Below are 23,001 nucleotides of genomic sequence, written 5' to 3' on the forward strand. Positions count from 1 at the left end.
TCCCCAAACACAGGCCACTCTGTACCTGACCTTCCCCAAACACAGGCCACTCTGTACTGACCCACAAACACAGGCCACTCGGTACCTGACCTTCCCCAAACACAGGCCACTCTGTACCTGACCTTCCCCAAACACAGGCCACTCTGTGCACTTACCTTCCACAAACACCGGCCACTCTGTGTACTGACCCACAAACGTTGGTCACTCTGTACTGACCTTCCCCAAACACAGGCCACTCTGTACCTGACCTTCCCCAAACACAGGCCACTCTGTACCTGACCTTCCCCAAACACAGGCCACTCTGTACTGACCCACAAACACAGGCCGCTCTGTGTACTGACCTTCCACAAGCACAGGCCACTCTGTACTGACCCACAAACACTGGTCACTCTGTACTGACCTTCCACAAACACAGGCCACTCTGTACCTGACCTTCCCCAAACACAGGCCACTCTGTGCACTTACATTCCACAAACACCAGCCACTCTGTGTACTGACCTTCCACAAACACTGATCACTCTGTACTGACCTTCCCCAAACACAGGCCACTCTGTACTGACCTTCCCCAAACACAGGCCACTCTGTACTGACCTTCCACAAACACTGGTCACTCTGTACTGACCTTCCACAATCACAGGCCACTCTGTACTGACCTTCCACAAACACCGGCCACTCTGTGTACTGACCCACAAACACCGGCCACTCTGTGTACTGACCCACAAACACTGGTCACTCTGTACCTGACCTTCCCCAAACACAGGCCACTCTGTACCTGACCTTCCCCAAACACAGGCCGCTCTGTGTACTGACCTTCCCCAAACACAGGCCGCTCTGTGTACTGACCTTCCACAAACACAGGCCGCTCTGTGTACTGACCTTCCACAAACACTGACCACTCTGTACTCTGACCTTCCACAAACACTGGCCACTCTGTACTCTAACCTTCCACAAACACTGGCCACTCTGTGTACTGACCTTCCACAAACACAGGCCACTCTGTGCACTTACCTTCCACAAACACAGGCCACTCTGTGTACTGACCTTCCACAAACACAGGCCACTCTGTGTACTGACCTTCCCCAAACACAGGCCACTCTGTACCTGACCTTCCCCAAACACAGGCCACTCTGTACCTGACCTTCCCCAAACACAGGCCGCTCTGTACGTGACCTTCCCCAAACACAGGCCGCTCTGTACATGACCTTCCCCAAACACAGGCCGCTCTGTGTACTGACCTTCCCCAAACACAGACCACTCTGTGCACTTACCTTCCACAAACACCGGCCACTCTGTGTACTGACCCACAAACGTTGGTCACTCTGTACTGACCTTCCCCAAACACAGGCCACTCTGTACCTGACCTTCCCCAAACACAGGCCACTCTGTACTGACCCACAAACACAGGCCACTCTGTACCTGACCTTCCCCAAACACAGGCCACTCTGTACTGACCCACAAACACAGGCCGCTCTGTGTACTGACCTTCCACAAGCACAGGCCACTCTGTACTGACCCACAAACACTGGTCACTCTGTACTGACCTTCCACAAACACAGGCCACTCTGTACCTGACCTTCCCCAAACACAGGCCACTCTGTGCACTTACATTCCACAAACACCAGCCACTCTGTGTACTGACCTTCCACAAACACTGGTCACTCTGTACTGACCTTCCCCAAACACAGGCCACTCTGTACTGACCTTCCCCAAACACAGGCCACTCTGTACTGACCTTCCACAAACACTGGTCACTCTGTACTGACCTTCCACAAACACAGGCCACTCTGTACTGACCTTCCACAAACACCGGCCACTCTGTGTACTGACCCACAAACACCGGCCACTCTGTGTACTGACCCACAAACACTGGTCACTCTGTACCTGACCTTCCCCAAACACAGGCCACTCTGTACCTGACCTTCCCCAAACACAGGCCGCTCTGTGTACTGACCTTCCCCAAACACAGGCCGCTCTGTGTACTGACCTTCCACAAACACAGGCCGCTCTGTGTACTGACCTTCCACAAACACTGACCACTCTGTACTCTGACCTTCCACAAACACTGGCCACTCTGTACTCTAACCTTCCACAAACACTGGCCACTCTGTGTACTGACCTTCCACAAACACAGGCCACTCTGTGCACTTACCTTCCACAAACACAGGCCACTCTGTGCACTTACCTTCCACAAACACAGGCCACTCTGTGTACTGACCTTCCCCAAACACAGGCCGCTCTGTGTACTGACCTTCCACAAACACAGGCCGCTCTGTGTACTGACCTTCCACAAACACTGACCACTCTGTACTCTGACCTTCCACAAACACTGGCCACTCTGTACTCTAACCTTCCACAAACACTGGCCACTCTGTGTACTGACCTTCCACAAACACAGGCCACTCTGTGCACTTACCTTCCACAAACACAGGCCACTCTGTGTACTGACCTTCCACAAACACAGGCCACTCTGTACCTGACCTTCCCCAAACACAGGCCGCTCTGTACGTGACCTTCCCCAAACACAGGCCGCTCTGTACATGACCTTCCCCAAACACAGGCCGCTCTGTGTACTGACCTTCCACAAACACAGGTCACTCTGTGTACTGACCTTCCACAAACACTGACCACTCTGTACTCTGACCTTCCACAAACACTGGCCACTCTGTGTACTGACCTTCCCCAAACACAGGCCACTCTGTACTCTGACCTTCCACAAACACTGGCCACTCTGTGTACTGACCTTCCACAAACACAGGCCACTCTGTGCACTTACCTTCCACAAACACAGGCCACTCTGTGTACTGACCTTCCACAAACACAGGCCACTCTGTGCACTTACCTTCCACAAACACAGGCCACTCTGTGTACTGACCTTCTACAAACACAGGCCGTTTTGTGTACTGACCGTCCACAAACACTGGCTGCTCTGTGTACTGAGCTTCCACAAACACAGGCCACTCAGTGTACTGACCTTCCACAAACACAGGCCGCTCTGTGTACTGACCTTCCACAAACACAGGCCACTCTGTGCACTTACCTTCCACAAACACAGGCCACTCTGTGTACTGACCTTCTACAAACACAGGCCGTTTTGTGTACTGACCGTCCACAAACACTGGCTGCTCTGTGTACTGAGCTTCCCCAAACACAGGCCGCTCTGTACGTGACCTTCCCCAAACACAGGCCGCTCTGTACGTGACCTTCCCCAAACACAGGCCGCTCTGTACGTGACCTTCCCCAAACACAGGCCGATCTGTGTACTGACCTTCCACAAACACAGGCCACTCTGTGTGCTGACCTTCCACAAACACCGACCACTCTGTACTCTGACCTTCCACAAACACTGGCCACTCTGTGTACTGACCTTCCCCAAACAGAGGCCTCTCTGTGTACTGACCTTCCCCAAACACAGGCCTCTCTGTGTACTGACCTTCCCCAAACACAGGCCTCTCTGTACTCTGACCTTCCACAAACACAGGCCGCTCTGTGTACTGACCTTCCACAAACACTGGCCACTCTGTGTACTGACCTTCCACAAACACAGGCCGCTCTGTGTACTGACCTTCCCCAAACACAGGCCACTCTGTGCACTTACCTTCCACAAACACCGGCCACTCTGTGTACTGACCCACAAACGTTGGTCACTCTGTACTGACCTTCCCCAAACACAGGCCACTCTGTACCTGACCTTCCCCAAACACAGGCCACTCTGTACTGACCCACAAACACAGGCCACTCTGTACCTGACCTTCCCCAAACACAGGCCACTCTGTACTGACCCACAAACACAGGCCGCTCTGTGTACTGACCTTCCACAAGCACAGGCCACTCTGTACTGACCCACAAACACTGGTCACTCTGTACTGACCTTCCACAAACACAGGCCACTCTGTACCTGACCTTCCCCAAACACAGGCCACTCTGTGCACTTACATTCCACAAACACCAGCCACTCTGTGTACTGACCTTCCACAAACACTGGTCACTCTGTACTGACCTTCCCCAAACACAGGCCACTCTGTACTGACCTTCCCCAAACAAAGGCCACTCTGTACTGACCTTCCACAAACACTGGTCACTCTGTACTGACCTTCCACAAACACAGGCCACTCTGTACTGACCTTCCACAAACACCGGCCACTCTGTGTACTGACCCACAAACACCGACCACTCTGTGTACTGACCCACAAACACTGGTCACTCTGTACCTGACCTTCCCCAAACACAGGCCACTCTGTGTACTGACCTTCCACAAACACAGGCCGCTCTGTGTACTGACCTTCCACAAACACTGACCACTCTGTACTCTGACCTTCCACAAACACTGGCCACTCTGTACTCTAACCCTCCACAAACACTGGCCACTCTGTGTACTGACCTTCCACAAACACAGGCCACTCTGTGCACTTACCTTCCACAAACACAGGCCACTCTGTGTACTGACCTTCCACAAACACAGGCCACTCTGTACCTGACCTTCCCCAAACACAGGCCGCTCTGTACGTGACCTTCCCCAAACACAGGCCGCTCTGTACATGACCTTCCCCAAACACAGGCCGCTCTGTGTACTGACCTTCCACAAACACAGGTCACTCTGTGTACTGACCTTCCACAAACACTGACCACTCTGTACTCTGACCTTCCACAAACACTGGCCACTCTGTGTACTGACCTTCCCCAAACACAGGCCACTCTGTACTTTGACCTTCCACAAACACTGGCCACTCTGTGTACTGACCTTCCACAAACACAGGCCACTCTGTGCACTTACCTTCCACAAACACAGGCCACTCTGTGTACTGACCTTCCACAAACACAGGCCACTCTGTGCACTTACCTTCCACAAACACAGGCCACTCTGTGTACTGACCTTCTACAAACACAGGCCGTTTTGTGTACTGACCGTCCACAAACACTGGCTGCTCTGTGTACTGAGCTTCCACAAACACAGGCCACTCAGTGTACTGACCTTCCACAAACACAGGCCGCTCTGTGTACTGACCTTCCACAAACACAGGCCACTCTGTGCACTTACCTTCCACAAACACAGGCCACTCTGTGTACTGACCTTCTACAAACACAGGCCGTTTTGTGTACTGACCGTCCACAAACACTGGCTGCTCTGTGTACTGAGCTTCCCCAAACACAGGCCGCTCTGTACGTGACCTTCCCCAAACACAGGCTGCTCTGTACGTGACCTTCCCCAAACACAGGCCGCTCTGTACGTGACCTTCCCCAAACACAGGCCGATCTGTGTACGGACCTTCCACAAACACAGGCCACTCTGTGTGCTGACCTTCCACAAACACTGACCACTCTGTACTCTGACCTTCCACAAACACTGGCCACTCTGTGTACTGACCTTCCCCAAACAGAGGCCTCTCTGTGTACTGACCTTCCCCAAACACAGGCCTCTCTGTGTACTGACCTTCCCCAAACACAGGCCTCTCTGTACTCTGACCTTCCACAAACACAGGCCGCTCTGTGTACTGACCTTCCACAAACACTGGCCACTCTGTGTACTGACCTTCCACAAACACAGGCCGCTCTGTGTACTGACCTTCCCCAAACACAGGCCACTCTGTGCACTTACCTTCCACAAACACCGGCCACTCTGTGTACTGACCCACAAACGTTGGTCACTCTGTACTGACCTTCCCCAAACACAGGCCACTCTGTACCTGACCTTCCCCAAACACAGGCCACTCTGTACTGACCCACAAACACAGGCCACTCTGTACCTGACCTTCCCCAAACACAGGCCACTCTGTACTGACCCACAAACGTTGGTCACTCTGTACTGACCTTCCACAAGCACAGGCCACTCTGTACTGACCCACAAACACTGGTCACTCTGTACTGACCTTCCACAAACACAGGCCACTCTGTACCTGACCTTCCCCAAACACAGGCCACTCTGTGCACTTACATTCCACAAACACCAGCCACTCTGTGTACTGAACTTCCACAAACACTGGTCACTCTGTACTGACCTTCCCCAAACACAGGCCACTCTGTACTGACCTTCCACAAACACTGGTCACTCTGTACTGACCTTCCACAAACACAGGCCACTCTGTACTGACCTTCCACAAACACCGGCCACTCTGTGTACTGACCTTCCACAAACACCGGCCACTCTGTGTACTGACCCACAAACACTGGTCACTCTGTACCTGACCTTCCCCAAACACAGGCCACTCTGTACCTGACCTTCCCAAACACAGGCCGCTCTGTGTACTGACCTTCCCCAAACACAGGCCGCTCGGTGTACTGACCTTCCACAAACACAGGCCGCTCTGTGTACTGACCTTCCACAAACACTGACCACTCTGTACTCTGACCTTCCACAAACACTGGCCACTCTGTACTCTAACCTTCCACAAACACTGGCCACTCTGTGTACTGACCTTCCACAAACACAGGCCACTCTGTGCACTTACCTTCCACAAACACAGGCCACTCTGTGTACTGACCTTCCACAAACACAGGCCACTCTGTGTACTGACCTTCCCCAAACACAGGCCACTCTGTACCTGACCTTCCCCAAACACAGGCCACTCTGTACCTGACCTTCCCCAAACACAGGCCGCTCTGTACGTGACCTTCCCCAAACACAGGCCGCTCTGTACATGACCTTCCCCAAACACAGGCCGCTCTGTGTACTGACCTTCCACAAACACAGGTCACTCTGTGTACTGACCTTCCACAAACACTGACCACTCTGTACTCTGACCTTCCACAAACACTGGCCACTCTGTGTACTGACCTTCCCCAAACACAGGCCACTCTGTACTCTGACCTTCCACAAACACTGGCCACTCTGTGTACTGACCTTCCACAAACACAGGCCACTCTGTGCACTTACCTTCCACAAACACAGGCCACTCTGTGTACTGACCTTCCACAAACACAGGCCACTCTGTGCACTTACCTTCCACAAACACAGGCCACTCTGTGTACTGACCTTCTACAAACACAGGCCGTTTTGTGTACTGACCTTCCACAAACACAGGCCACTCTGTGCACTGACCTTCCACAAACACAGGCCACTCTGTGCACTTACCTTCCACAAACACAGGCCACTCTGTGTACTGACCTTCTACAAACACAGGCCGTTTTGTGTACTGACCGTCCACAAACACTGGCTGCTCTGTGTACTGAGCTTCCCCAAACACAGGCCGCTCTGTACGTGACCTTCCCCAAACACAGGCCGCTCTGTACGTGACCTTCCCCAAACACAGGCCGCTCTGTACGTGACCTTCCCCAAACACAGGCCGATCTGTGTACTGACCTTCCACAAACACAGGCCACTCTGTGTGCTGACCTTCCACAAACACTGACCACTCTGTACTCTGACCTTCCACAAACACTGGCCACTCTGTGTACTGACCTTCCCCAAACAGAGGCCTCTCTGTGTACTGACCTTCCCCAAACACAGGCCTCTCTGTGTACTGACCTTCCCCAAACACAGGCCTCTCTGTACTCTGACCTTCCACAAACACAGGCCGCTCTGTGTACTGACCTTCCACAAACACTGGCCACTCTGTGTACTGACCTTCCACAAACACAGGCCGCTCTGTGTACTGACCTTCCACAAACACAGGCCGCTCTGTGTACTGATCTTCCCCAAACACAGGTCTCTCTGTGTACTGACCTTCCCCAAACACAGGCCGCTCTGTGTACTGACCTTCCCCAAACACAGGCCGCTCTGTGTACTGACCTTCCACAAACACAGGCCGCTCTGTGTACTGACCTTCCACAAACACTGACCACTCTGTACTCTGACCTTCCACAAACACTGGCCACTCTGTACTCTAACCTTCCACAAACACTGGCCACTCTGTGTACTGACCTTCCACAAACACAGGCCACTCTGTGCACTTACCTTCCACAAACACAGGCCACTCTGTGCACTTACCTTCCACAAACACAGGCCACTCTGTGTACTGACCTTCCCCAAACACAGGCCACTCTGTACCTGACCTTCCCCAAACACAGGCCACTCTGTACCTGACCTTCCCCAAACACAGGCCGCTCTGTACGTGACCTTCCCCAAACACAGGCCGCTCTGTACATGACCTTCCCCAAACACAGGCCGCTCTGTGTACTGACCTTCCCCAAACACAGGCCGCTCTGTGTACTGACCTTCCACAAACACAGGCCGCTCTGTGTACTGACCTTCCACAAACACTGACCACTCTGTACTCTGACCTTCCACAAACACTGGCCACTCTGTACTCTAACCTTCCACAAACACTGGCCACTCTGTGTACTGACCTTCCACAAACACAGGCCACTCTGTGCACTTACCTTCCACAAACACAGGCCACTCTGTGTACTGACCTTCCACAAACACAGGCCACTCTGTGTACTGACCTTCCCCAAACACAGGCCACTCTGTACCTGACCTTCCCCAAACACAGGCCACTCTGTACCTGACCTTCCCCAAACACAGGCCGCTCTGTACGTGACCTTCCCCAAACACAGGCCGCTCTGTACGTGACCTTCCCCAAACACAGGCCGCTCTGTGTACTGACCTTCCACAAACACAGGCCGCTCTGTGTACTGACCTTCCACAAACACAGGTCACTCTGTGTACTGACCTTCCACAAACACTGACCACTCTGTACTCTGACCTTCCACAAACACTGGCCAATCTGTGTACTGACCTTCCCCAAACACAGGCCACTCTGTACTCTGACCTTCCACAAACACTGGCCACTCTGTGTACTGACCTTCCCCAAACACAGGCCACTCTGTACTCTAACCTTCCACAAACACTGGCCACTCTGTGTACTGACCTTCCACAAACACAGGCCACTCTGTGCACTTACCTTCCACAAACACAGGCCACTCTGTGTACTGACCTTCCACAAACACAGGCCACTCTGTGTACTGACCTTCCCCAAACACAGGCCACTCTGTGTACTGACCTTCCCCAAACACAGGCCACTCTGTACCTGACCTTCCCCAAACACAGGCCGCTCTGTACGTGACCTTCCCCAAACACAGGCCGCTCTGTACATGACCTTCCCCAAACACAGGCCTCTCTGTGTACTGACCTTCCACAAACTCTGACCACTCTGTACTCTGACCTTCCACAAACACTGGCCACTCTGTGTACTGACCTTCCACAAACACAGGCCACTCTGTGCACTTACCTTCCACAAACACAGGCCACTCTGTGTACTGACCTTCCACAAACACAGGCCACTCTGTGCACTTACCTTCCACAAACACAGGCCACTCTGTGTACTGACCTTCTACAAACACAGGCCGTTTTGTGTACTGACCATCCACAAACACTGGCTGCTCTGTGTACTGAGCTTCCACAAACACAGGCCACTCAGTGTACTGACCTTCCACAAACACAGGCCGCTCTGTGTACTGACCTTCCACAAACACAGGCCACTCTGTGCACTTACCTTCCACAAACACAGGCCACTCTGTGTACTGACCTTCTACAAACACAGGCCGTTTTGTGTACTGACCGTCCACAAACACTGGCTGCTCTGTGTACTGAGCTTCCCCAAACACAGGCCGCTCTGTACGTGACCTTCCCCAAACACAGGCCGCTCTGTACGTGACCTTCCCCAAACACAGGCCGCTCTGTACGTGACCTTCCCCAAACACAGGCCGATCTGTGTACTGACCTTCCACAAACACAGGCCACTCTGTGTGCTGACCTTCCACAAACACTGGCCACTCTATGTACTGACCTTCCCCAAACAGAGGCCTCTCTGTGTACTGACCTTCCCCAAACACAGGCCTCTCTGTGTACTGACCTTCCACAAACACAGGCCTCTCTGTACTCTGACCTTCCACAAACACAGGCCGCTCTGTGTACTGACCTTCCACAAACACTGGCCACTCTGTGTACTGACCTTCCCCAAACACAGGCCTCTCTGTGTACTGACCTTCCCCAAACACAGGCCTCTCTGTACTCTGACCTTCCACAAACACAGGCCGCTCTGTGTACTGACCTTCCACAAACACAGGCCGCTCTGTGTACTGACCTTCCACAAACACAGGCCGCTCTGTGTACTGATCTTCCCCAAACACAGGTCTCTCTGTGTACTGACCTTCCCCAAACACAGGCCTCTCTGTACTCTGACCTTCCACAAACACAGGCCACTCTGTGTACTGACCTTCCCCAAACACAGGCCTCTCTGTATTCTGACCTTCCCCAAACACAGGCCGCTCTGTGTACTGACCTTCCACAAACACAGGCCACTCTGTGTACTGACTTTCCCCAAACACAGGTCTCTCTGTGTACTGACCTTCCCCAAACACAGGCCTCTCTGTACTCTGACCTTCCACAAACACAGGCCACTCTGTGTACTGACCTTCCACAAACACAGGCCGCTCTGTGTACTGACCTTCCCCAAACACAGGCCACTCTGTACTCTGACCTTCCACAAACACTGGCCACTCTGTGTACTGACCTTCCACAAACACAGGCCACTCTGTGCACTGACCTTCCTCAAACACAGGCCGCTCTGTGTACTGACGTTCCACAAACACAGGCCACTCTGTGTACTGACCTTCCACAAACACTGGCCACTTTGTACTCTGACCTTCCACAAACACAGGCCGCTCTGTGTACTGACCTTCCACAAACACAGGCCGCTCTGTGTACTGACCTTCCCCAAACACAGGTCTCTCTGTGTACTGACCTTCCCCAAACACAGGCCTCTCTGTACTCTGACCTTCCACAAACACAGGCCACTCTGTGTACTGACCTTCCACAAACACAGGCCACTCTGTGTACTGACCTTCCACAAACACAGGCCGCTCTGTGTACTGACCTTCCCCAAACACAGGCCACTCTGTGCACTGACCTTCCACAAACACAGGCCACTCTGTGCACTGACCTTCCTCAAACACAGGCCGCTCTGTGTATTGACCTTCCACAAACACTGACCACTCTGTGCACTGACCTTCCTCAAACACAGGCCACTCTGTGTACTGACCTTCCACAAACACTGGCCACTTTGTACTCTGACCTTCCACAAACACAGGCCGCTCTGTGTACTGACCTTCCCCAAACACAGGCCGCTCTGTGTACTGACCTTCCACAAACAATCGTCTTCCCGCTGGCCATCACCTGCCCAGCCACACTTGCACGTACATCAGAATCAGTGTTAATCAGGCGTAATATCACAGTCACACGTGGTGAAATGTGTTGTTTTGTGGCAGCAGTACATTGCAATAGCCAATAATAAAAACTATAAATGATAATAAGAGTATAACAAATGAAATGAGTAGTTAGAAACCGAGGGGGAAATAGTGAAGTAGTGAGGATTAGATGGCTATCCAATCAGAAACCTGCTGGTGGAGGGGATGAAGCTGTTCCAAAACTTTCGAGCGTGCCCCCTCCCTGATTGTAGCAATTGAAAAGCGCATGTCCTGGGTGATGGGGGTACTTAATGATGGATGGCACCTTATGGGGCATCGTCTTTTGAAGGGCTCTCCTGTATGTACCCACGGCAGATGCACTGTCTGATGAGTGATACCAGTAATGTAACAGCATGCAGACTGTGACAGGCAGTGTGTCTGCCATTTCTGAGTTCTGATCACCCATATGGCTGGAGAGGCACTCCTCAGATCTCTACATTGGTGAAGAATTTACAGCTGGGATCTCCCTGCTTTGAATCTCAGCACTCTGCTGTTGTTGGCTAACAGCCCCCTCTCAGAGCAACCCTCATCTACACACTCCCCTGTTTGTTCTCTTGCATATGCCTACCAACTCCACTATTCCCACTGCCAATTGCCAAATACACACTTGGAGCAATTCATATCTAATTAACCATCCCCAATCTCACCTTGGAAATGAGGAAGGAAACTGGAGCATCGGGGGGAGCAAGCAGACTCCACACAGACAGCACCCGAGGTTGGGATTGAACACCTGTCACTGGCTCAGCACTGATAGCTCTTCACAAATAAACGGGAGCTTCCTGTGGGCTTCCATCTCTCTGTGGTCCACAGCTTCCCTGTGTAACACTAGGGGCAGATCGAGACTCACTGGGGCAGATAAAGGACCCCAGATAAGGCCAGCAGGGGAGCTGGGAACTGGAGTGGACTGAAGGGTAAGAGAATGGGGCCACTCCAGCAGGGGAGCTGGGAATTGGAGTGGACGGCTGGATGAGAGCAGGGAGCCACTCCAGCAGGGGAGCTGGGAACTGGAGTGGAAGGAAGGGTGAGAGCAGGGAGCCACTCCAGCAGGGGAGCTGGGAATTGGAGTGGACGGAAAGGTGAGTGTAGGGAGCCACTCCAGCAGGGGAGCTGGGAACTGGAGTGGAAGGAAGGGTGAGAGAATGGAGCCACTCCAGCAGGGGAGCTGGGAATTGGAGTGGACGGAAGGGTGAGAGCTGTGAGCCACTCCAGCAGGGGAGCTGGGAATTGGAGTGGACGGAAGGGTGAGAGCAGGGAGCCACTCCAGCAGTGGAGCTGGGAATTGGAGTGGAAGGAAGGGTGAGAGAATGGGGCCACTCCAGCAGGAGAGCTGGGAACTGGAGTGGACGGAAGGGTGAGAGCAGGGAGCCACTCCAGCAGGGGAGCTGGGAATTGGAGTGGACGGAAGGGTGAGAGAATGGGGCCACTCCAGCATTGGAGCTGGGAATTGGAGTGGACGGAAGGGTGAGAGCAGGGAGCCACTCCAGCAGGGGAGCTGGGAATTGGAGTGGACGGAAGGGTGAGAGCAGGGAGCCACTCCAGCAGGGGAGCTGGGAATTGGAGTGGACGGAAGGGTGAGAGCAGGGAGCCACTCCAGCAGGGGAGCTGGGAATTGGAGTGGACGGAAGGGTGAGAGCAGGGAACCACTCCAGCAGGGGAGCTGGGAATTGGAGTGGACGGAAGGGTGAGTGTAGGAGCCACTCCAGCAGGGGAGCTGGGAACTGGAGTGGAAGGAAGGGTGAGAGCAGGGAGCCACTCCAGCAGGGGAGCTGGGAACTGTTGTGGAAGGAAGGGTGAGAGCAGGGAGCCACTCCAGCAGGGGAGCTGGGAATTGGAGTGGACGGAAGGGTGAGCCCAGGGAGCCACTCCAGCAGGGGAGCTGGGAATTGGAGTGGACGGAAGGGTGAGTGCAGGGAGCCACTCCAGCAGGGGAGCTGGGAATTGGAGTGGACGGAAGGGTGAGTGTAGGGAGCCACTCCAGCAGGGGAGCTGGGAACTGGAGTGGAAGGAAGGGTGAGAGAATGGAGCCACTCCAGCAGGGGAGCTGGGAATTGGAGTGGACGGAAGGGTGAGAGCTGTGAGCCACTCCAGCAGGGGAGCTGGGAATTGGAGTGGACGGAAGGGTGAGAGCAGGGAGCCACTCCAGCAGTGGAGCTGGTAATTGGAGTGGAAGGAAGGGTGAGAGAATGGAGCCACTCCAGCAGGGGAGCTGGGAATTGGAGTGGACGGAAGGGTGAGAGCAGGGAGCCACTCCAGCAGGGGAGCTGGGAATTGGAGTGGACGGAAGGGTGAGAGATTGGAGCCACTCCAGCAGGGGAGCTGGGAATTGGAGTGGACAGAAGGGTGAGAGCAGGGAGCCACTCCAGCAGGGGAGCTGGGAATTGGAGTGGACGGAAGGGTGAGAGCAGGGAGCCACTCCAGCAGGGGAGCTGGGAATTGGAGTGGACGGAAGGGTGAGAGCAGGGAGCCACTCCAGCAGGGGAGCTGGGAATTGGAGTGGACGGAAGGGTGAGAGCAGGGAACCACTCCAGCAGGGGAGCTGGGAACTGGAGTGGAAGGAAGGGTGAGAGAACGGGGCCACTCCAGCAGGGGAGCTGGGAATTGGAGTGGACGGAAGGGTGAGAGAATGGGGCCACTCCAGCAGGGGAGCTGGGTATTGGAGTGGACGGAAGGGTGAGAGCAGGGAGCAACTCCAGCAGGGGAGCTGGGAACTGGAGTGGAAGGAAGGGTGAGAGAACGGGGCCACTCCAGCAGGGGAGCTGGGAATTGGATTGGACGGAAGATTGAGAGAATGGAGCCACTCCAGCAGGGGAGCAGGGAATTGGAGTGGACGGAAGGGTGAGTGCAGGGAGCCACTCCAGCAGGGGAGCTGGGAATTGGAGTGGACGGAAGGGTGAGATCTGGGAGCCACTCCAGCAGTGGAGCTGGGAACTGGAGTGGAAGGAAGGGTGAGAGAACGGGGCCACTCCAGCAGGGGAGCTGGGAATTGGAGTGGACGGAAGGGTGAGAGAATGGAGCCACTCCAGCAGGGGAGCTGGGAATTGGAGTGGACAGAAGGGTGAGAGCAGGGAGCCACTCCAGCAGGGGAGCTGGGAATTGGAGTGGACGGAAGGGTGAGAGAACGGGGCCACTCCAGCAGGGGAGCTGGGAATTGGAGTGGACGGAAGGGTGAGAGAATGGAGCCACTCCAGCAGGGGAGCTGGGAATTGGAGTGGACGGAAGGGTGAGTGCAGGGAGCCACTCCAGCAGGGGAGCTGGGAATTGGAGTGGACTGAAGGGTGAGAGGAGGGAGCCACTCCAGCAGGGGAGCTGGGAACTGGAGTGGAAGGAAGGGTGAGAGAACGGGGCCACTCCAGCAGGGGAGCTGGGAATTGGAGTGGACGGAAGGGTGAGAGAATGGAGCCACTCCAGCAGGGGAGCTGGGAATTGGAGTGGACGGAAGGGTGAGAGCAGGGAGCCACTCCAGCAGGGGAGCTGGGAATTGGAGTGGACGGAAGGGTGAGAGCAGGGAGCAACTCCAGCAGCGGAGCTGGGAATTGGAGTGGACGGAAGGGTGAGTGCAGGGAGCCACTCCAGCAGGGGAGCTGGGAATTGGAGTGGACGGAAGGGTGAGAGCTTGGAGCCACTCCAGCAGGGGAGCTGGGAATTGGAGTGGACAGAAGGGTGAGAGCAGGGAGCCACTCCAGCAGGGTAGCTGGGAATTGGAGTGGACGGAAGGGTGAGAGCTGGGAGCCACTCCAGCAGGGGAGCTGGGAACAGGAGTGGAAGGAAGGTTGAGAGAACGGGGCCACTCCAGCAGGGGAGCTGGGAATTGGAGTGGACGGAAGGGTGAGAGAATGGAGCCACTCCAGCAGGGGAGCTGGGAATTGGAGTGGACGGAAGGGTGAGAGCAGGGAGCCACTCCAGCAGGGGAGCTGGGAATTGGAGTGGACGGAAGGTTGAGAGCAGGGAGCAACTCCAGCAGGGGAGCTGGGAATTGGAGTGGACGGAAGGGTGAGTGCAGGGAGCCATTCCAGCAGGGGAGCTGGGAATTGGAGTGGACGGAAGGGTGAGAGCTGGGAGCCACTCCAGCAGGGGAGCTGGGAATTGGAGTGGAAGGAAGGGTGAGAGCAGGGAGCCACTCCAGCAGGGGAGCTGGGAATTGGAGTGGACGGAAGGGTGAGTGCAGGGAGCCACTCCAGCAGGAGAGCTGGGAACTGGAGTGGAAGGAAGGGTGAGAGCAGGGAGCCACTCCAGCAGGGGAGCTGGGAACTGGAGTGGAAGGAAGGGTGAGAGCAGGGAGCCACTCCAGCAGGGGAGCTGGGAATTGGAGTGGAAGGAAGGGTGAGAGCAGGGAGCCACTCCAGCAGGGGAGCTGGTAATTGGAGTGGAAGGAAGGGTGAGAGAATGGAGCCACTCCAGCAGGGTAGCTGGGAATTGGAGTGGAAGGAAGGGTGAGTGCAGGGAGCCACTCCAGCAGGAGAGCTGGGAACTGGAGTGGAAGGAAGGGTGAGAGCAGGGAGCCACTCCAGCAGGGGAGCTGGGAACTGGAGTGGAAGGAAGGGTGAGAGCAGGGAGCCACTCCAGCAGGGGAGCTGGGAATTGGAGTGGAAGGAAGGGTGAGAGCAGGGAGCCACTCCAGCAGGGGAGCTGGGAATTGGAGTGGAAGGAAGGGTGAGAGCAGGGAGCCACTCCAGCAGGGGAGCTGGTAATTGGAGTGGAAGGAAGGGTGAGAGAATGGAGCCACTCCAGCAGGGTAGCTGGGAATTGGAGTGGAAGGAAGGGTGAGAGCAGGGAGCCACTCCAGCAGGGGAGCTGGTAATTGGAGTGGAAGGAAGGGTGAGAGAATGGAGCCACTCCAGCAGGGTAGCTGGGAATTGGAGTGGAAGGAAGGGTGAGAGCAGGGAGCCACTCAGGCAGTAGCCGGTGAGAACAGTGGTACACCTGTGGACAGGGGCTCACACCAGGCAGATGAACAGCAGGTTCAGACTGAGGACGTAGTATCACACCGAGCATCACCTGTCCCAAGAGCAAGATGGGCAGGAGCAACCGAAAGAAATATCTAGCAGTGTTTGTAAGTTCAAGGACATTCACCTATTGTGGGTGAGGCCACAGGATTTACAGCCTCTCTTACAGTAAGCTTGCAGAGTTTTGATTGCCTGTTGGACACACATTGTCACTCCGTGTAACAGTCTCTGTCGGACACACATTGTCACTCCGTGTAACAGTCTCTTTCGGACACACGTTGTCACTCCGTGTAACAGTCTCTGTCGGACACACGTTGTCACTCCGTGTAACAGTCTCTGTCGGACACACGTTGTCACTCCGTGTAACAGTCTCTGTCGGACAAACGTTGTCACTCCGTGTAACAGTCTCTGTCGGACACACGTTGTCACTCCGTGTAACAGTCTCTGTCGGACAAACGTTGTCACTCTATGTAACAGTCTCTGTCGGATACACGTTGTCACTCCGTGTAACAGTCTCTGTCGGACAAACGTTGTCACTCTATGTAACAGTCTCTTTCGGACACACGTTGTCACTCCGTGTAACAGTCTCTGTCGGACACACGTTGTCACTCCGTGTAACAGTCTCTGTCGGACACACATTGTCACTCCCTGTAACAGTCTCTGTCGGACACACGTTGTCACTCCGTGTAACAGTCTCTGTCGGACAGACATTGTCACTCCGTGTAACAGTCTCTGTCGGACACACATTGTCACTCCGTGTAACAGTCTCTGTCGGACAGACATTGTCACTCCGTGTAACAGTCTCTGTCGGACACACATTGTCACTCCGTGTAACAGTCTCTGTCGGACACACATTGTCACTCCCTGTAACAGTCTCTGTCGGACACACATTGTCACTCCCTGTAACAGTCTCTTTCGGACACACGTTGTCACTCCGTGTAACAGTCTCTGTCGGACAGACATTGTCACTCCGTGTAACAGTCTCTGTCAGACACACATTGTCACTCCATGTAACAGTCTCTGTCAGTTTCTAATCTATGTTTCCTGTAATTTTCCTACAATGGCTCACACCACAATGAACTGGTTTACGTCTCTCAGGAAAATGACACCTCACTGGTCAGTTTTGAACTGCGTGTGGGCTAAAGTGAAGGAGGGGCTGATTGGTGCAGTGAGTGAAGCTGCTGGCTCTGTTTGCCTCAGTTTCCCCCACCACCCCAGACTTGTGCAGTCTAGTAGATTGGTGGGGTGCTCTATATTGCCCCTATTGTGTAGGATCTGGGAACAAGGGAGAGGTGTTGGGGATGTGTGGAGAGTAACATTGGTCTGAATGGATAGTTGAAGGTTAGTACAGACTGAATGGTGTTTTTCTGAGCTCTGTGGCTCTATGACAAATATTGAAGTTTCTGGAGTATGATTTGACCCACAATCTTCAATGCTGGGTTGAGAATCCCACTGACAATGAGCTGTGGGCGTCACAGACAGAGGGCAGAGTGTTAGGAGAGATGTGTGTTCCGTTCCAATTGACAACTTTGCTTTCTTTCCATCCCATTTTCCAGCGACATTTCATGCAGTGCACAGCAGATCACCCCCTTTACCAAGACATCGAGTGCTCCATCTTTGAGTCACGTATCCCCACAACCATGGCCCTGTCAGTGTTGGTGACCATCGAGATGTGCAATGCGTTGAACAGGTGAGTGGTAACTGGGTATGGCCAGGTGCCCGTCAGCACCGGAGTCATGGTGACAAGGCAGTTTCGAGAGATTGTGTGGGATTACGGGGGATAGTGCTAGTGGAGAGAAATACCAGCTTGCATCCACAAGCCACGTGTATACTCACGCACGCGTGCAGAAACGCACACCCTCACACCAAACCTGTGACATCACCCACTGATACACCATTTCCTGGTTAGAGTTAGCTCTGCCCCACCCGGTCTGCAGGGGAAGTTGATACAGAGAAAAGGTGACACGCTGGTTTGGAACTGCCACTACTATGAAACAGCAATGATTCACCCAGTATCCCTCACAAGGGCATTCTGTGACGGGCTCTCAGTCTGGAAGCCCCATTCTATGTCCCTAGTGGACACCTGCTCCTCTGAAGAGGCAGCCTCTGGCTCATGGCCATGGTATCCCATTTCATTGACAGTTTATGGAAGTTTTGCTTCAGGTGTGAGTTGCAGCTGCTCAGGGTGAGAACGAGGGTCCCCACTCCCACCACCACCACAATGGCCCAGCTTCCCACCAGATACTCTCCCCGACCCAGCGAGTAGTGACTGGCCCATCCCGAGCAGCACCACTTATCCAACCACCCCTCCTCACACCTCCCCGTGGAAGGGTCAGCAGTCAAGTCAGACCCTGACCCCAAAAGTGCGACCCTAGTGAGTTCTATTTTTCAGTGAATCTTCCCCCCCCCCCCCCCATCCTGTTGCTGCCCAGGCTCCTGGGGTGCGACCCTAGTGAGTTCTATTTTTCACTGAATCTCTCCCCCCCATCCTGTTGCTGCCCAGGCTCCTGGGGTCCGACCCTAGTGAGTTCTATTTTTCAGTGAATCTCTCCCCCCCCCCCATCCTGTTGCTGCCCAGGCTCCTGGGGTCCGACCCTAGTGAGTTCTATTTTTCAGTGAATCTCCCCCCCCCATCCTGTTGCTGCCCAGGCTCCTGGGGTCCGACCCTAGTGAGTTCTATTTTTCAGTGAATCTTCCCCCCCCCCCATCCTGTTGCTGCCCAGGCTCCTGGGGTGCGACCCTAGTGAGTTCTATTTTTCAGTGAATCTCCCCCCCCCATCCTGTTGCTGCCCAGGCTCCTGGGGTCCGACCCTAGTGAGTTCTATTTTTCAGTGAATCTTCCCCCCCCCCATCCTGTTGCTGCCCAGGCTCCTGGGGTGCGACCCTAGTGAGTTCTATTTTTCAGTGAATCTCCCCCCCCCATCCTGTTGCTGCCCAGGCTCCTGGGGTGCGACCCTAGTGAGTTCTATTTTTCAGTGAATCTTCCCCCCCCCCCATCCTGTTGCTGCCCAGGCTCCTGGGGTGCGACCCTAGTGAGTTCTATTTTTCAGTGAATCTTCCCCCCCCCCCATCCTGTTGCTGCCCAGGCTCCTGGGGTGCGACCCTAGTGAGTTCTATTTTTCAGTGAATCTCCCCCCCCCCCCCATCCTGTTGCTGCCCAGGCTCCTGGGGTGCGACCCTAGTGAGTTCTATTTTTCAGTGAATCTTCCCCCCCCCCATCCTGTTGCTGCCCAGGCTCCTGGGGTGCGACCCTAGTGAGTTCTATTTTTCAGTGAATCTTCCCCCCCCCCATCCTGTTGCTGCCCAGGCTCCTGGGGTGCGACCCTAGTGAGTTCTATTTTTCAGTGAATCTCCCCCCCCCCCCCCATCCTGTTGCTGCCCAGGCTCCTGGGGTGCGACCCTAGTGAGTTCTATTTTTCAGTGAATCTTCCCCCCCCATCCTGTTGCTGCCCAGGCTCCTGGGGTGCGACCCTAGTGAGTTCTATTTTTCAGTGAATCTTCCCCCCCTCATCCTGTTGCTGCCCAGGCTCCTGGGGTCCGACCCTAGTGAGTTCTATTTTTCAGTGAATCTCCCCCCCCACCCCCCATCCTGTTGCTGCCCAGGCTCCTGGGGTCTGACCCTAGTGAGTTCTATTTTTCACTGAATCTCCCCCCCCCCCCCATCCTGTTGCTGCCCAGGCTCCTGGGGTGCGACCCTAGTGAGTTCTATTTTTCACTGAATCTCTCCCCCCCCTCATCCTGTTGCTGCCCAGGCTCCTGGGGTGCGACCCTAGTGAGTTCTATTTTTCAGTGAATCTCCCCCCCCCATCCTGTTGCTGCCCAGGCTCCTGGGGTGCGACCCTAGTGAGTTCTGTTTTTCAGTGAATCTCCCCTCCCCCCCCCATCCTGTTGCTGCCCAGGCTCCTGGGGTCTGACCCTAGTGAGTTCTATTTTTCACTGAATCTCTCCCCCCCCCCCATCCTGTTGCTGCCCAGGCTCCTGGGGTGCGACCCTAGTGAGTTCTATTTTTCAGTGAATCTCCCCCCCACCCCCCCATCCTGTTGCTGCCCAGGCTCCTGGGGTGCGACCCTAGTGAGTTCTATTTTTCAGTGAATCTCTCCCCCCCCCATCCTGTTGCTTGTGTTCTCATGGGTTTCCCAGAGACAACAATCATCCCGATCCAACCAGTGCTTGGTGTGTCTGTCTCCTCTGATTTCTCCACCCTGTTCCATTCATTCCCAAGTATTTGAGATCTTTCACCAGAACATGATCCTTCTGGTGCTGTATACTTCCATCCAGTCCTTCCTCTGCCTCCAGCAGCAGCAGCCAGCCACTCCCCCCCACCCCAGGACCCTCTCCGCGACCCTACTCCCACAGTGAGAAGTGCTGGGCAGGTAGATGAAAAACACAATTCAGCATCACACAGCACACGTTTGGAGATGACAGTGGTGACCTCCCTGGTCATGTGGAATCAGATTCATTATCCCTGACACACTGTATGTTGTGTAATTTGATGCTTTGTAGTAGCAGTACAATGCAGGACTTTAAAATGAAAATACTATAACTTACAATAAATAAATAGTACAAGAGAGAGTTGTTTTAAAACTAAATTAAAACTTTGTGTTTGCTTTGGTCTTTCTAATTCCTGAACTCTCTTTGCTGCCCAGCCTGTCTGAGAACCAGTCCTTACTGAGGATGCCACCGTGGGTGAACGTCTGGCTGCTGGGGACAATCTGTCTGTCCATGTCTCTGCACTTCCTCATCCTCTATGTGGAACCATTGCCTGTGAGTATGGGCACTGAGCTCGGTGCCACAGCTAACACAAGGCTAGCTGTGCACCTTCAGCCAAAAACCACACCCAGACCCTCTACCTCTGTAGTCCTGCAGCCAAGGGGCAGTGTATTAGAGGTCCTGCGTTCTTGCACAGGGTCCACAATTGAAAGTCCATCTGATTTTGATGTCATTAATCCCTTTGTTTTCCTACTTCCATTGAAAATTCCTGCCGCCATTGCCTGTGCTAGCTGTCCCATCGTCAATAACAAAATGTGCAGCTAGTTCCCGTTAAACGTGAAGGAATGAGAACTGATAGTGGAAGCAGTTTATAGGAGCTAGATCAAAATTGCCCAATAGCATTAAAACCAGAAAATACATAGCAGGTCAGTCGGTGTCTGTGGAGAGAGGAGCAGAGATAATGTTTCAGATCAGTGCCGGAAAAGAATGGTAACTGGAGTTCCAAGTGGCTCTGTGGTGATGCTGTTTTTGAGATGCACTAATATTTAGTATGAAATACTTAGCAGAACAACTGAATGTACTTTACAGGTTAGTACATAGAAAAAGAGCAGCATTGCACTGGACAAGCTTCAGCCCATGATGTTGCACTGACCTTGTAACCTACTCCAAGATCAATCTAACCTTTCTCTCCCACGTAACTCAACAATTTTCTTTCATCCATGTGCCTATCTAAGATTCTCTTAATTCTCCCTAATGTATCTACCTCGAACACCACCCCCAGCTGTGCGTTACCAATCTTTGTGTAAAACAAAACCCTACCTCTGACATCCCCCACCATACCTTCCTCCAATCACTTTAAAATGATACCCTCTCATATTAGCCTTTTCCATCCTGGGAAAGGTGCTGGCTGTCCTCGCTGTCTATGCCTCTCATCATCTTTGAAACCTCTATCAAGTCACTTCTCATCTCCCTTCGCTCTAAAGAGAAAAGCCCTAGTTCACTCATTCTCTCCTCATAAGATATGCTCTTCTTTAATCTAGGCAACAACTGGTAAATCATCTCTGCACCCTCCCTAAAGCTTCCCTACGGTTATTACCCTATGTACATATATCTGCGCAGTATAATATATACACACACACACGTGTATATATATATATGGATATAAGTGTATATCTATATATATATATATATATATATATATATATATATATATATATATATATATGTGTGTGTATATATATGGATATGAGTATATATATATATATATAGATATACACACAGGTATATATGTATGTGTGTATATTTCTATTTGCACATTAGTTGTTTGTCTATCTTTATGCAGCTTTCTGTAAATTCTTTTGTATTTCTTTACTTTCCTATAACTGTTTGCAAGGAAGTGAATCTCTGGGTAGTGTATAATGACATTTGCACACTTTGATAATAAATTTACTTTGACTTTGATCGCCTTCCTTTAATGAGATGACAGAAACTGAGCTCGTTATTCCAAGTGTGGTCTAAGTCGAGTTTTATAGAGCTGCAACATCACAACTATTGAACTATCGGTCCTGAGATACCATTGTTGCTGCATGCGATCCTCCCATTAGCCTTGTACTCTGCTTTACCTTCCAAAGTGAAGAACAATAGCGACTCTCTTTTCCAGACTGAACTCTATCTGCCACTTCTCGGCATCCTGTCAATGACTCATTGTAACTTATGGCAGCCTTCTGCACTATTCACAGCACCACCTTCATGTCATCTGCAAACATCCTCTTCCTCATCCAACTCATTTATAAAACTTGACTTAGACCACACTTGCAATATACTGCGTCCATTTCTCCCGGTGTGGCCTTTTATATATTGGTGAGATCCGACGCAGACTGGCAGACCCTTTCATTGAACACCTACGCTCGGTCCGCCAGAGAAAGCAGGATCTCCCAGTGGCCACACATTTTAATTCCACGTCCCATTCCCATTCTGATATGTCTATCCATGGCCTCCTCTACTGTCAAAATGAATCCAAACTCAGGTTGGAGGAACAACACCTTATATACCGGCTGGGTAGCCTCCAACTTGATGGCATGAACATTGACTTCTCTAACTTCTGTTAATGCCCCTCCTCCCCTTCTTACCCCTTCCCTGACATATTTAGTTGTTTGTTTTTTTTTCT

The 23,001-nt window shown here is 53.2% G+C and overlaps 1 protein-coding gene across 1 annotated transcript in view; it reads left to right on the forward strand.

The window, feature by feature from the left end:
• atp2a3 (ATPase sarcoplasmic/endoplasmic reticulum Ca2+ transporting 3) overlaps positions 1 to 23,001 on the forward strand; it is a 200,482-nt gene that overhangs the window by 174,843 nt on the left and 2,638 nt on the right. The window contains exons 18-19 of the mRNA XM_073053837.1: positions 17,681 to 17,814; positions 20,771 to 20,888. Of these exons, the coding sequence (XP_072909938.1) occupies positions 17,681 to 17,814; positions 20,771 to 20,888 (252 nt within the window). The remainder of the gene's footprint in view (positions 1 to 17,680; positions 17,815 to 20,770; positions 20,889 to 23,001) is intronic.

Source organism: Hemitrygon akajei, chromosome 8, assembly GCF_048418815.1.
Source record: "Hemitrygon akajei chromosome 8, sHemAka1.3, whole genome shotgun sequence".
Classification (NCBI taxonomy): Eukaryota; Metazoa; Chordata; class Chondrichthyes; order Myliobatiformes; family Dasyatidae; genus Hemitrygon; species Hemitrygon akajei.